The following is a 15,059-nucleotide window of genomic DNA, read 5'->3' as shown; positions in this document are numbered from 1 at the left end:
AACCTGCTCCTATGCAATCTTCCAGCTTAAACACACAAATACATAAAATTCATGTACGTCCTCTGTAGGAAGAACTGCTTACAAATAGATTTAGGACATCAACGTTCGAGTGTAAAAGAAGAAGGAAACTATTCGTCCTAAATCCTAATATGTTCGACTCCAAGAGAATATAAACAAGATGCAACTGAACTCAGCAGCCGAACTGAGTTACATGAGTAAAAGATTTACAAACTGATGAACATTGGCACGGTTAATAAAAGACCAGACATCAATTTACTTTCACGATCGCAGTTTAGAAAAGATCTAGGAAGCTTAATGCGATTTAAGATCAAAGATTGAAGAACTATTACATCATTTTCCAAATCCATATATGCTGATGAGCGGATCCATAAAGAATATCAAGCTATAGAAAAGCTACAAAGAACTACTTAATATCAGTATTTCATCCGAACGCCAACAACGATAATCAAGTTCAGGAAGTCAGTTGAAACTGAATGCAAAAATGCAGCATGAAACCAGAACAAGAGTCTTCCAACTCGCTTATCAAAATTCGGTAAGATATACCTCACTTGTGAGAACCATAACCGTTCACACCCAATTCCACTTCGCCGGCTCTCTGCATTGCCAAATTCCCCTCCTCTTTAATCTCGTCATCCTCATCAGAATCCAAAGTAAACCGGCTCTGATTATCAAACTGATGTATTTCTGTGCCAAGCGGCTTATAGTGCGAAACATCAACCCGAACTCCGCCACTCTTCCTACTGATAATCGAGTACACTCCCACAACCATAACCACCATAAAAGCAAGATGGCAGTTAAACTGAAGCGTGACGATGGCTCTAGCCCTGTGATACTCAGGGTGCCCCTTACATTTCACTGTGTAATTCCCTCTACTCTTTTCGTGCAACGAGCATCCGTGCGCTATGAAGCCGGTGTACAAAGAAATACCCATTTGCAGAAACCACATTCCTTGCAGAACCAGCCCAACCCCACGAGCCAATTTCGGATAATTCGATTTGGGGTTGTTGAATTCAAGCATTGTAGAAAATATACACACAGCAATAGGCACAAGCAACAGATCAAAGTACCGATTTTCGATTCCGAAAGTGTCTTTCCTTTGCAGGTAAAACATTAAAAATTCTTCAACGAATGCGAAAAGACCGATCAAACTAAGCAACGAACAAGGCAAAGTTGAATTCGTGAATTTTACCAGAAGACCCGTGATCGCGTAGAGCAAGAACAGCGATGCGACCGCCAGGACTTGCAATTGCATAGCTGACCCGACTCCGTCGGCTGAGTCGAGCGCATCAAAGAAAGAAACCAAAGAGTTCAAGATGAACAGCAACGAAACAACGGCGGCGGCGAGGTAATAAATCGACGACGATCGAGACTGGGTTTTCGGCGGCGGCGGGGGACGAATCGGAGCTTGAGGCGGCGACGGCGGAGATGAATCTGAATCTGAATCTGCGTTTGGGTTTTGGATTGAAGAAGAAATGGCCTCGTATGCGCCCATCAAAATCAGGCCGCCGCCTGCGGCGGCGAAGGTGAGAAACCCCATGTGCTTGATCTTCGGATTGGTGGTTTTTTTCCCTTCTCAGAGCAGAGATGTTGACGGGCTCCAATTCCAATGGATTGTTGGGATTTCTGAGACTGTCGGGTGGTTGATCTTGCTGGCGGGCGCCGACATGTCGGACTCTTTCGGAATTGTCTAATCGATGATGATGTTTCCGTTGACAATTGCAGGAGGATACTGACTTTTGGGTTGGATTATTTGCATTTCGGAATGTGCTCCCTTCTGCTTCAGCGAATTTGCGAACTAGCCGGGTGGGCTTCAGCTAGTCCAACTGTTTTGTGGTCAAGCCCAATTGTGAAGCCCAACTTTTATGGGCTTCTTGATTTGATATTTTTTTAGCTCATTATATAAACTCAACAAATGTTGCGAGGTAGATGAATACATGAGCTCATGTGCATGAATAAACAGTCAAAATCCAAGTATTATCCTTTTCGTTTTATATATTTGTGCGTTTATGCTTTATGGTCGTGGGTCATGTGACTAGTGACTTGTGAGTGTTGTATAAGCTTCGCATGGACAATTCATGTGAATTCTCAAAAAAAAAAAAAAAAAGTGAATAGAAAAGGGAATAAAAGCCAGAGGAGAAAAAACATGGGCCGGATAAGGTAGATGGAGACGTTATCCAGAATTTAAGTGAGAATATGGATAGGAACACAACTATATACATTAAGTATCATAATTAGGCTGCAATCAAGCGCATGCAACTTTCTTTTTAATTTTAATTTCCACTTCTTTTTTATTCATTTTCTACAAGATTTCTTTAGACAGCTTATATTCTTAATAAAGTTGAAGTTTTATTTCTCTACAAAGGATTGTAAAATCATGTCAATTAATAAAATTATTTTTTTGACTAATGTACCAAGCATTTATCACATCACGCATGGTATAAATATATGGTATCCCCATCATTATTCGTTTTTTTATTAAGGAAGTAATGCAGGCACTTGGCACACTTCTTTTTATCATGTACGCACTTCTTCCAAAGGTTAGAGACACACTAAAGGGTGCAAAGGGACAAAGACAGTGTGCGAAAATCACTTCCAATTAATTATATAAAATTCATTTGCACTGATTATCGTTCTTTAGGAAAATAATAAGAAAAAGAAATGAAAAAAAAACAGGAGAAATGTGTGGCTACATCCATTACTGGAATGCTACCTACCTTCTCTATTTGCCTTTTCATATTTATCTTTCACACTCATCACTTTATAGGTGCATTTTACTACACCCGCTTGCAGAGGATAGAACCTCCTCCCCGCATGCTCACAACCGGTAATTCGGGGGTCAGCCCGTAAGATTTCGAGTATAAAAAGCACGTTCCCCGTATAGTATCATGCTCATCTCCTTCTTTCCCTCTCTCTTTCTACACAAAAAACACGACAGAAAACAGACAGAGTCCGATGACGACGACGAAGAAGATCAAAGGGCTTGTTCACTTCGTTTTCTCAATCTACCTGGTTTCTCTGCTATCGGATGTCCAAGTGCCCGTGCAAAGCCGAGTTCTCTTGCAGAAGAAACCCGACCCGGAGAATGCTGCTGCCAGTGCTCGTTGGTTGGTCTCCCAGAATATTTGGGGCGTCTTGGAGTAATGATCTCTTTTCTATCTTCTCGTATTTTGGTGCTGTTTCTGTTGGTTTTTACTTTACTGTCGTGCGTTGATTTGGGGCGCTCAGTTTTGATAGTACAGAGGCTTTTGGCCTACAATGCATGGATACATGATACGACACAATACGACATGGATCAGATGCATAAAATTAACAAGAAGAATTGATATATGACCACAAGAGAATACGACACAGAGATACGTTACGACACGGCACATGATATAAGGGGATACCACCGTGTCAATACATACATTTTGGCTATGATTAAGTTTGCTGATTAGAGAACCAAATTTGTGTGATTTTAATTTGGTTTCTTATTGGTCAAATTGGAGATCTGATTTCGAACCTTGTGTGTTGTGATGAAATTCAAACATGTGTTGGGTGCTCTAGAATCTTGCTTGTAAATTGGTGTTAGAAAGTGTTTTTAGCGACGTGTGCCATTAAAATTTAAAAGTGTTTTTGATTATGGAAGCACTTGTTGGGGTCATTTGTAATTACTTTTGTAAGAAGTACTTCAGCTCATAAGTGTTTATGCTAGAAGTGTTTTCATTAGAAAGTAGTTGATATTTGTGTTTGGATGTTAGACATTTCATGCTTACTTGTGTATTTTTTTTCCCTTCACAGTACTATCTCAAGCGATTTGGGAGGAGCACCCTTCGGGTAAGATTTCTTATTTCTTCTTGTTATATATATTATCGCGTTAGATATACTACTCAATGCTAGTATTTGAGTCAAGTGTTCCTCACGAGTACAAGTTTAGGCAAAAGCGAAATATTTCGCAGGTTCAATCGAGGCCAGACATACACTCCTAGGCCTCGCTCCATAGAGAGAATTAACTTGTGTAGGACTATTCACTATATTAAAAGTATTTTAAAAGAAGAAATGAATGACAAATCCTTATTTTCTCGGATAAAATAATTTTGAAAATACGATGCAGGAATGTGGTTTCATTTAGCGACGGAGAACCTGGAAATGGCAGTGGTATCCCTTACTTCTACTTGACAACTCTTGATCCGACTGCAAGAAATGCACTGAAAGATCCAAGAGCTTCGTTGACAATTAGTGAACATCCTATCGGAACCTGTGGCAAGACAGACCCAGAAAATCCCACTTGTGCAAAGCTTACACTCAACGGGAAGGTGTGTCGCAACAGAAAATTTATTTGTTATCCGTACTATCCTCGAGAAGAAGGAGAAATCGCATTGATTTTGGCTAACCTGGAATGCATGATATTTTTTCAGCTGAAGCTTGCGGATCCCAAAAAAATAGAATTTGCTAAAAGGGCCTTGTTCTCGAAGCATCCGGAGATGAAGGGTAATACACAAATATACTGTTTGAATTTTTTCAACACGGTTGATATTTTTGTTAAAAGGGCGACTCCAACCCAAAAAGGCTTCTTGCTTTGCAAGAGTCGGTGGAACGTTTATCGTACACAATCTTACTCTTTTTTGGTCAAGAGGTTGTTTCCACAACTTGAACCTGTGATATTTTAGTCACAAAAAACCTTTCTGTTGTGCTAAGGCTCGCCCTTCATCCCACATCAGAGAAGCTGTTAAATTTTGGCCAAAATTGACAAGTTTTGTTAATATTTCCGACATATCGGTTAAATATTGACAAATTGTCATATGACATTTTCCAAAAGCAACCGATATTGTTATCAATAACGATATATCTATCAATATTTTCATCAATTTATTTATCGATATTTCTACCAATACCGATATTATAAACATTACACATTAGTACACCGTCTGTAGTTATTTTGTAATGGGTAATGCTAGGAAGATTAAATTTGTAGACAAAATTGAAAATTAAAGGACATGGAAGCTGATGATTGGTATATTACTTTAGCGTTGATAAATGTGTTTATTCCTATTAGTAACACATAATTTAATTTACAAACTCCGAATTTAGTCTCCTAGCATTACCCCTTTGTAATTTCAGCTTTTCGTTTCATCTTCCGCTCAACTATCAAGAGTGATATTTGTTTTTGCTGCATGGTTAACAGACTGGCCCACGACTCACAACTTCCAGTTCTTCAAATTAGACATCGAGAACATCTTTCTGATCAACTGGTTCGGCGGTCCAAAACCTCTCACGGTCGATCAGTACCTTCATCCAAAAAAATAAATTTAGCCTCATGTTATCATATCTGAATCAATAAATTTACTTTCATGTCTTCATGTGCTTAATTCAAAATAAATTTACTTTCATGTCTTCAAGTGCTTAATTCAAAAGTTTCTGTTTGTTTTTCGACTTCCTGAAAACGAATCTCCGCCATCTACAGTACAGAGAACGCCTTGACTCGGGGATTACTCGTGATCAACTGTGATTCGTCTTGCTTGTTTACGAGCTGGCTGGATCTGCATTTGGATTGTGCATAAGAATTCTGTTGTATAATACAGGAGACAAGTATAATTGTATATAAAATCCATATAATTTCTATAAATTGTTGCACGAGGACGCTGAAGATATATTCGAACTTGAATGCACAAGGAGAAAGTATTTTTGCTCAAACGAATGTGGCCAAGTCCACGTTTGCCAATACATGAGTATATCAAGATATAAAAAAAATCTAAGCTGATGGCGTTATACTGCAGTGATGGAAAACCTGTTGCGAGTTATATATTAGTTAAAGTGTAAATAGGAGTTTATTGTCCCACATTGGTGAAGTACATATGTAATACCAATTGTAACTCCTATTTATACTCCACTCTGGAGATTAATGAATATATAAGAAATTCTCAAATATTGTCATATATATTTTTGGCATTTACCATGTTTAGTTTGATATGGCATCAGAGCAGTTTGCTTTTGGTGACCTGTGTGCTTTAATTTTGTGCCCACCTTTGTTGTGATTTCCTTCGTTGAAAAAAAAAGGTAAATAGTGTCGCGCTACATTACATCGCTTGCTACATTGCATGAACAGTGGTCTGCTTTGTGAACAGTGATCCTCTACAATGTCGTAAACAGTGATTGCTACAGTCTTGAATAGTCTGCTCCTACAATGTTCTGGTAAATTGTTTTCATTCCGCTGCGTATCTTTTGTGCCCTTATTGTTTGTGATTTAGTTCAATGACTCAATATAATTATAGTGTTGTTATGCATCTTGGTGGAACAAATAAATAGATAATTGATACTGGGACCACTGATCATATGACTAGTGATCCTAGAGTGTTTGATGAGTTATGTGACTATGTTCGTGATCCGTATATTACTAGTGCAAATGGAGCACATTCCCCTGTGAAGGGTGATGGCACTATCTCTCTTATTCCGACCTTATCACTGGTTCATGCTTTACTTGTTCTTGATGTTAAGTGCAATCTTTTGTCGATAGGAAAACTTCTTGATACCTTATATTGTTCTGCTCACTTCTACCCTACGTATTGTTATTTTCAAGACATTCAAACTCAGAAGATAATTGGTCGTGGTAAAAGAATAGGGGGTTTGTACATCTTGACTATGGAGGATACTGTTGTTTCCAGTTCAAATAATCATCAAGTTTTAATTGCTAAAGTGGATGACAGACATCAAATTTGGTTGTGGCATCGACGATTGGGACATCCATCATTCAGTTATATGAAGCATCTATTTTCTTCTTTGTTTCACACTTGTAGTGATTCAGAGTTCAAGTGTGAAACATGTGTCATGGCTAAAAGTCATCGTACCTATTTTTTCATAAGTGATTCTAAATCTACTTTGCCATTTGATTTGATACATTCTGATGTGTGGGGTTTGACGAAAGTTACTTCTAATGGATTTCGTTGGTTTGTTACTTTTATTAATGATTGTACTCGGTTAACTTGGGTGTTCTTGATGAAGAATAAGAGTGATGTTTCGTTGCTTCTTCAAGAATTTTGTACAATGGTGTCTACTCAGTTTTAGACCAAAGTTAAGGTTTTCAGGTCTGATAACGGAGGAGAATATGCGAATCACACTTTTGCGAACTTTTTTCGTGATCCTGGTATTATTCACCAGACGACTACTCCGTTTACACCCCAACAAAATGGTGTGTCTAAATGGAAGAATCTTCAAATAATGGAGGTTGCTCGCTGCTTGATGTTGGATAAATGTGTTCCTAATCATTTGTGGGGTCATGCTATTTTGGTTGTTGTGTATTTGATCAATCGTGTTCCAAGTAGGGTTCTTGATTTTCAGACACCACTTGATGTGCTACAAAAACATGTTTATCTTGTTTCAGTATCAAAGGTTCCTCCGAAAATGTTTGGGTGTATTGCATATGTGCATGTTTACTCTCATCAGCGGAGTAAACTTGATGCATGTGCTTTCCGATGTGTCTTTATTGGGCATGCTAACAATAAAAAGGCTATAAGTGTTATCATCCGACTCAGAAAACTTATATTACCATGGATGTCACCTTCCACGACGAAGTTTCGTATTTTGTGAAACACCCTTCCGACTTTCCACTTCATGGGGAGAAGGGGAGTGAAGTGCAAATTCGAAGAGATGGTATGGATGATGTGTTACAGGTAGAGTTGGGGACAGAACCTATTATGTTGCGTAATACTGATCAGTCGGCTACAAATAGTGATCGGTCACCTGTTATTCCCGGAACTATTTCTACTGACGACAGATCAGATGTGCCCAGCGACTTGCCTGTTAGTATGTCTAACAAATTACCTTCTGATAATCAGTTGCCTGCTGCTGGTATGTCTAACGAGTTGCCTGATGATGGTTTGTCCAATGATGATTCTTCTAACAGTTTGGTACAAGATGGTGGCATACATGAGGTAAATTCTGATGATTCTTTTACTTATCAGTTGCTTTCAAGAGCTAATCGTGGAAAACCTAAAGTACAATATGAGCCTGATATGCATGCCAAAGTCAAATATCCTATCAACAATTATGTGTCTACTCATTGTTTGTCTAAACCATATACATCTTACATATGTCAGCTATCTAGTGTATCAATTCTAACAAAATTGCAAGATACTTTGTCTGACCCTAAGTGGGTTAATGCCATGAAAGTTGAGATGGAAGCTTTGGAAAAGAAATCTACTTAGGATTTGGTTCCTTTACCAAACGAGAAGAAAGCTGTTGGATGTAGATGGGTGTTCACTATTAAGCACAAAGCAGATGGTTCTATTGACCGATATAAAGCCAAATTAGTTGCTAAGGGTTATACTCAAACCTATGAGGTGGACTATCAGGAGACTTTTGCTCCTGTTGCCAAACTTAATATTGTGCGTGTTCTTCTGTCCTTAGCAGTAAATCAAGATTGGCCTTTGTTGCAGTTTGATGTTAAGAATGTTTTCCTTCATGGTGATCTTAATGAGGAAGTTTATATAGATCTCCCACCTGGTATCGGAACATCTATTGGAAAAGGTGTTGTATGTAGGTTACAAAAGGCTTTGTATGGTTTGAAACAATCTCCTAGAGCGTGGTTTGAGAGGTTTACAAGTTTAATGAAGAAGTTTGGGTATATCTAGAGTCATTCAGATCATACTTTGTTTCTAAAGCGAAAAAATGGTAAGCTAATTGCATTGATTATTTATGTTGATGACATGATAGTGACTGGTGATGATCAAAATGAGATACAACGCCTTCAAAAGTACCTAGCTACTGAATTTGAGATGAAAGAATTGGGTGAATTAAAGTATTTTCTTGGAATCGAGATTGCATGATCCAAGCATGATATTTTTCTGTCGCAACAGAAGTATGTGCTTAATTTGTTAGCTGAAACAGGTATGTTAGATTGCAAACCTGTTGACAGTCCGATTGAGCAGAATTATCATCTGGGCTTATTTCCAGATCAAGTTCCTACTCATAAGGAACGGTATCAGAGGCTTGTGGGGAGATTAATTTATTTGTCTCACACTCGTCCTGACATTGCTTATGCAGTTAGTGTGGTAAGTCAGTTTATGCACTTACCTAGTGAACCTCATATGGATGCAGTAACCCATATTTTGAAGGCTCCTGAAAGAGGCTTGGTTTTCTCCAACAATGGTCATTTGAATGTTGAAGGATATACAAATGCAGATTGGGCAGGTTCCATCACTGATCGGTGATCTACATTTGAATACTTTACGTTTGTGGGTGGTAATTTAGTTACTTGGAGAAGCAAGAAACAAAAAGTGGTGGCTAGGTCAAGTGCAAAAGCTGAGTTTCGTGGTATCTCATGGTGTATGTGAGTTGTTGTGGTTGAAAAAACTGTTGAGAGATCTTGGGTTTAAACTCAAAGGTGCTATGAAACTTCATTGTGATAACAAGGTTGCTATTGAGATTGCTCATAATCTAGTGCAATATGATCGAACAAAACATGTGGAGATTGATCGACATTTCATCAAGAAAAAGTTGGATGCTGGAATTATTATGTTTCCGTTTGTGGGGTATGAAGATCAACTTGCTGATGTTCTTACTAAGGCTGTGTCTAATAGTGTGTTTTCCAACTCGCTTGACAAGTTGGGCATGCGTGACATCTTTGCACCAACTTGAGGGGAAATGTTGCGAGTTATATATTAGTTAAAGTGTAAATAGGAGTTTATTGTCCCACATTGGTGAAGTATATATGTAATACCAATTGTAACTCCTATTTATACTCCACTTTGGAGATTAATGAATAAATAAGAAATTATCAAATATTGTCATATATGTTTTTGGTATTTACCATGTTTAGTTTGATAAAACCTAAGCAGATGCCTATGCACTCTGGCGGAAAACTTAAAACGCTGAATTAACGACGAGTGACCTAATTCCATCATTTAAAATATCAAGTTACGTAATTTAACTCATCTCCCCTGAAACCTGATGATAATGGTGCTTTTGGTTGGAAACATGTTATAAATACACCTAGTTTCACTGCCATGGAATCCATTATGTCAAGGATCTTGTCTCAATCTAGACTTGTTTATTTTGTGGAAAAATAATACATACTAATTTGTGTAATTACTTTCTGTTTTGAGCCTTCCCCAATCTCATATCCACTTCATCTGATTCCTCTTTGTTTGTTTCCTGCTTTGACATGCAGTCCTTGAAACTTCATGTTTTAAGGCTTAACGAAAACATAGATGAATTGAAGTTTCAGTTGGTGAGTTGTGCTGGGTTTCTATGTTTCTGTTTTATCATTTTCTTTCAAAAATCTATGTCTGTTGTTCTCGGCAAAGTGAGGCAAATTGTGCTATGTTTACTTGAACTAGGATAAAGACAAGGGATGCAGAAAATACGCCCTCGGTTAACGAATCAAGAACTCAATTGGTGAGCTATCTTATGTTTATATACTTCCATGCCCTTCAAACCAAATTAAGTATAACATGAGCTAAACTTAACAGTTTTGAAGAGGATGAACATGGAAAAGTTGAGCCAGGATCTTCAAATGAATCTGTTACAAATAAAGAGGATGAAACTGGTACAGTCGTGACTGGATCTTCAAATGAATCAGTTACATACGAAAGATGTGCAAATTCGCTCAAGGATATAGATGGAGAAGTTGAAGACTTATTTACATCTTTTGCCGAAGATGTTATGGTAATATCAATTATCATAGTCATATGCATGTTTATATTTAGTACCTCCTTGGTATCTTCTGCAGCTTCAGAAGCGATATCTGAAATAGCGTACATTGTATTTGTCAAGGCTAGAGACAAACAAGAAGCTCATGTGACTCCCGTGAAATTGGAAGATGACACGGGCACTGTAGTAAATGGTCAGCTAGCCACAAAACAAAATATGGCGATTACATCTTCTTCGATCTGTGGTGAGGATGAAAATGGTAAAGTTGATCCAGTATCTTCAAATGAACCAGCTATAAGTCAAACGGTTGCAAATTTGTTCGATGATGTTAATGGAGAAGAGGGAGTCCCCGTCTCTACATCTGTCTCGGTAATAACAGTTACCATGAAGTCCTATGCATGTTTATATTCTATATCCTTTTCGGAAACTTCTTATGTTGTTAATTCAGTCAAACGGTTCGAGCTGTTCAGCAACTGTTGGCAAACAGCGTTGCATTTCTGGCAATAGTGAATCAGACCGTCAGTCCCAGTATTGGCAAGAAAGAATTTTAACGAGAAGCCCCCGTGAACAGTGCATCTTTCCAACAATGAGAGGCTTCTTCTGCGAAAACAAGCCCTCAAGATGAAAAATCGCCCTGTGATTACAGTTGGTAATTTTATATCCAAATTAAGTTTTCTGGTTTACCTCTTATTGTTCATCTACCATTATGCTAAAACGGTTGTTTATTTGGTAAGAAACTTTAAGCATTTAGCTTCTGTTATCACCTTTTAGGAAAGAACAATATTGTTACTGGTGTTGCTAAGACAATCAAGCAGCACTTTGAGAAGCACCCTCTTGCCATAGTGAACGTCAAAGGCATAGCAAAAGGAACTGGCCTGGGAAGTGGTTTTCAAACTCGAGGTCTGCACGCCCAAGTTCCTTCTATTTCTCTTATCCCCTCCTTTTTTATTTTTTCTTACATTATAAATTGGTTGATCTCTCTCTTTCTGTCTCTCTTATAGCAAGCAACAGGTGCAGTCTTAGTTTCCCACGAGCCTAGCAAAGTTGTACTTTACAGGGGTTGGGGCGCAGGAGATTATCCCGGCCTTAATGATAGGAACGGAATTAACACAGGGAAAAAGGCTTCTTCTCAGGGTGTTGTGTCTCCCGAACTCCTGGCGGCAATAAGACTTGAGTGCGGATTCAAGTTTCGTGAAGACAAAGATGCAGCTTCTTAGGTTGGAATCTTAGCTTCTGCCAAAAGGTACCATTGGTATCATCTATCCCTTGATCATTGCCTATGGTAGTATGCGTGCACGTGCACGTGCACTCACTGTGTACATAGAAGTCACTGAAGCCCATGATCATCGACGAGTGTGAGGTTTGGTATCTCAAATTCCAGGAATTGAGATGATGACTCTGGAATGGTGAACAACCTCTGTACATAGATTGATTTATTGCTGCAAGAAGAAATGCACGCACTCCGTCGACACATTACATCCAGTGGCCGAAGTTTTACGCTGCAAGTCCTGAGAGCTGGTTGAGTTGAGGTTCAGAAACAATAACATGAGTTGATCAGAACGTCATGTAATGGTAAAGTCGTTTTAAGGAATGAGAAAAACCGACATTTTCCCTTTAGGTATTGTCCAACCAAAACTCCTCATTTTGAGAACATGCATAAAGCATGCGAAAGAGATTCTCTTCGGATCTTTCCTACCAAAGTCACTAAGTTCACTCATTCGGAAATTTAAAATTTGATTTAACGGCTACAAATAAAGGTCCCTTAAAAATTTATAATAATTTTAACCGTTAGATTAAATTTTAAAAATTCGGATAAATGAACTTGATAACTTTGGTGAAAGAGATCCGAAGATGATCTCTTTCCTAAAACAGGATGTTAATGCGACAGTGTTTCCAACCTAAGTTGTCGTATTGAAAGTTAAAATTTTTTGATATTCCGTCGTTACCTCGAGATGTTACTCGTCTCATATAAATCTTTCGCACATTTAAGTCTTTTTCCTTTTTCCACTTGTGTGGAAGTGGAACCCACGATGCTTTATTTGGAGAATGTCCTGACACTACAGGCCCCACCAGCCATTGCCTAGAAGCATGCGTTTTGTTTCTCTGTCGATATCGAAAAAATAATGTTTAGTTCATATCATTTTAGATGACATTTGATATAGATAGTCATATCATTTGAATTAATCAAAATTTTAAATTTAATTCATTATTTAATAAAATAATAATTAAGAAAAACTAGTTAATTAAATAATAATTGTAGTATACGTCTTTCTTCTTTATTTCCTTGGATTTTGTAAATTTTTCAAATGATGTGGCTATCCACATCAGATGTCATCTAAAATGATATAAAAATATAGTATAAAAACATAGTATGAATAACATTATTGATAATGTTAAGGTCTGTGAAAGTGGATTACGGATGTGTTTGGATGTTTTAAGCTTTAAGTAATGACGGGTAACCTGGCATTATCAAGCCAGTCAAAGTCAAAGATATGTGGCTCCAAATGTTCCACCCGCCCTAACTCCTAAGTTCAATAATTAATCAATATTAGTTTTTATGGTTTAAAAACCTGAATCAACTTTTGCATTTTAACATTTGGATAGCCTAATATAACTTCTAGACACTGTTATAAAAATCTTCGTTTAGCAGCTCATAGGCATTAGGTGACTAATTGTTGCCTGAATTAATTAGTATTTAAAAATTAAGAAATAACACTTAAACTTGCATAAGCATCCGTCTAATCTGCTAGACTCCGGCTAGGTGAGACGACACTTACAAAGTTGGCTGAGAAACCATCCATTGTACCAAAGAAAACAATACAAACTCTCTTTTTTAATAATTATTTTGTTTTTAATTTCAGTTTTATTTTATTGAAAAATTAAAATGTTTTATTTTTTGTTAAACGATAGATTTTATTAGATTAGATATTATACTAGTCATATGATTCGTTAATTATATTTAATTTAAAAAAGAAACTAAAAACAAAAAAATTACAAACTATCCTTTTTAGTTTTTAGAATTTGTCTTTTAATTTTTATTTATTTATTAATTAAACTGAAATTAATTTTAAACAAAATTTTTAGTTTTAAGTTTTTTAAAAATATTAAAAATTAAAAGGGTTATCAAATAGTTCAATAATGCATATAGTGGCTTTAAAATAAAGAGATGAAAATGAGGATTTTCGTTGACACGTACCCGCCTTGAGTTCAGATGAAAAGTAGCTAGGGTTTGGCCTGATCAATGGATGTCATCATCACTCACACACAATCTCTCTCTACCCTCTAAGCATATGTGTCAGATGAGAGAGAGAGAGAGGCACAAAAAACCTAGACATTTTCTTTGCCTTTCTTTCAAGGCCAGAAGCCAAACAGCAATCATGATGTCCTCTCCTTACCTTCTTTATCGCCATCATTGCTACCACACCATCCCCTCCTGCAACTTCATCACCTCCTTCAACCACCCCACCACAAAAGCAGCATCATCATTGTCCTTAATATTATCACCAACAAAAAAGAAGAAGAAGAAGAAGCGACGACCCAAAGAGAAAAGAAAACTTTCTCATCATGATTTCGAGCGGCCAGCTGAAACCCTAGCTCAGCTCAGCTATAGCTACTACCTTTCTCACTCCTTGGTGAGAGAAAGTGAAAGAGTATGATGAGTCTCTCTCTCCTCTCCTTGATATATTTCAAAGATTCTGTCCAAGTCTTTGTTGCTTTTGGGGAATCAAGCATCGTGGTCCGACGACGACGATTTGCTATTGCTAGTGTGTTGTATCAAAGCAAGCAAATCTCAAATTTTCATGTTCTTGCAACCTGTTTCTTTACATACTTTATTTGTGTGAACAACTTTAGATCATGTGTTTTAGCTTTAAAGATAGAGGGTTTTCCGTTCCTGGTCTTGTCTGTTAGTTATCAAGACTCAAGTTACTGTTTAAGTAAGAAACTCCTCTCTCTCTCTCTCTCTCGATTATCCTGTTGCAATGATCAGAACTATTAATTATATGTGGATCAATTTATCTATGTTTCAAAATTCATGATGGAATGGAAGTCATTGTATAATTTTTTCTGGTGGAAAAAATTATTTGTATTTAGCCTATAACATGTACTGGTTTTGGAAAATAATAATTTTCATCTAAAATTAATCCCTAAGTATTGCTGAAATTAAGTGTGCACTTGATTTTTACATGAACATATAAAACAACATGCACTTTAAGCTGGGAATCTCATCGATCTGTCCAGGTTGCGAAGTAAGAAAATCTTGTTCTTTTACCCAAATTATATGAATGCTGTGTACATTTTGTCAGATATGGGTGATGTACTTGTGAGAGAATGTGAGGATAAAGTGTGAGGATAAAGTCTCACATCGGTGAGGGATAAATTTTACCTTATAAGAAATTGAATTATTCTCCATA

At 37.3% G+C, this 15,059-nt stretch overlaps 2 protein-coding genes across 3 annotated transcripts; one reads left to right on the top strand and one right to left on the bottom strand.

Moving 5' to 3' along the window:
• Positions 1–250: 250 nt before the first annotated feature.
• LOC103442775 (uncharacterized) lies at positions 251–1,846 on the bottom strand. The gene has a single exon (XM_008381582.3). It carries the CDS (start codon positions 1,556–1,558, stop codon positions 566–568), a length of 993 nt encoding a protein of 330 aa, XP_008379804.1. The 5' UTR covers positions 1,559–1,846; the 3' UTR covers positions 251–565.
• A 1,068-nt stretch (positions 1,847–2,914) lies between these two features.
• LOC103442776 (uncharacterized) lies at positions 2,915–5,926 on the top strand. Of its 2 annotated transcripts, XM_008381583.4 has the most exons (5): positions 2,915–3,158; positions 3,802–3,837; positions 4,115–4,316; positions 4,419–4,491; positions 5,186–5,926. In XM_008381583.4, the coding sequence occupies exons 1-5, from the start codon at positions 2,974–2,976 to the stop codon at positions 5,305–5,307; spliced, it is 618 nt and encodes a 205-aa protein (XP_008379805.2). In that variant the 5' UTR covers positions 2,915–2,973; the 3' UTR covers positions 5,308–5,926. The 2 variants fall into 2 exon arrangements, with proteins under 2 accessions (XP_008379805.2, XP_028963338.1); XM_029107505.2 differs by having other exon boundaries at positions 2,933–3,158; positions 4,115–4,491; positions 5,186–5,357.
• The last annotated feature ends 9,133 nt before the right edge of the window (positions 5,927–15,059 follow it).

This window comes from Malus domestica, chromosome 09 (assembly GCF_042453785.1).
Source record: "Malus domestica chromosome 09, GDT2T_hap1".
Classification (NCBI taxonomy): domain Eukaryota; kingdom Viridiplantae; phylum Streptophyta; class Magnoliopsida; order Rosales; family Rosaceae; genus Malus; species Malus domestica.
This window is presented reverse-complemented; position numbering and strand designations above follow the sequence as displayed.

What these genes read in the sequence shown, in the direction of transcription:
- LOC103442775 (XM_008381582.3), bottom strand. Translation starts at nt 1,558, where the DNA reads ATGGGGTTTCTCACCTTCGCCGCCGCAGGCGGCGGCCTGATTTTGATG.
- LOC103442776 (XM_029107505.2), top strand. Translation starts at nt 2,974, where the DNA reads ATGACGACGACGAAGAAGATCAAAGGGCTTGTTCACTTCGTTTTCTCA. An exon ending in AATATTTGGGGCGTCTTGGA is followed by an intron (nt 3,159 to 3,801) that starts GTAATGATCTCT and finishes TTCCCTTCACAG; the next exon opens with TACTATCTCAAGCGATTTGG. An exon ending in GAAGCATCCGGAGATGAAGG is followed by an intron (nt 4,492 to 5,185) that starts GTAATACACAAA and finishes CATGGTTAACAG; the next exon opens with ACTGGCCCACGACTCACAAC.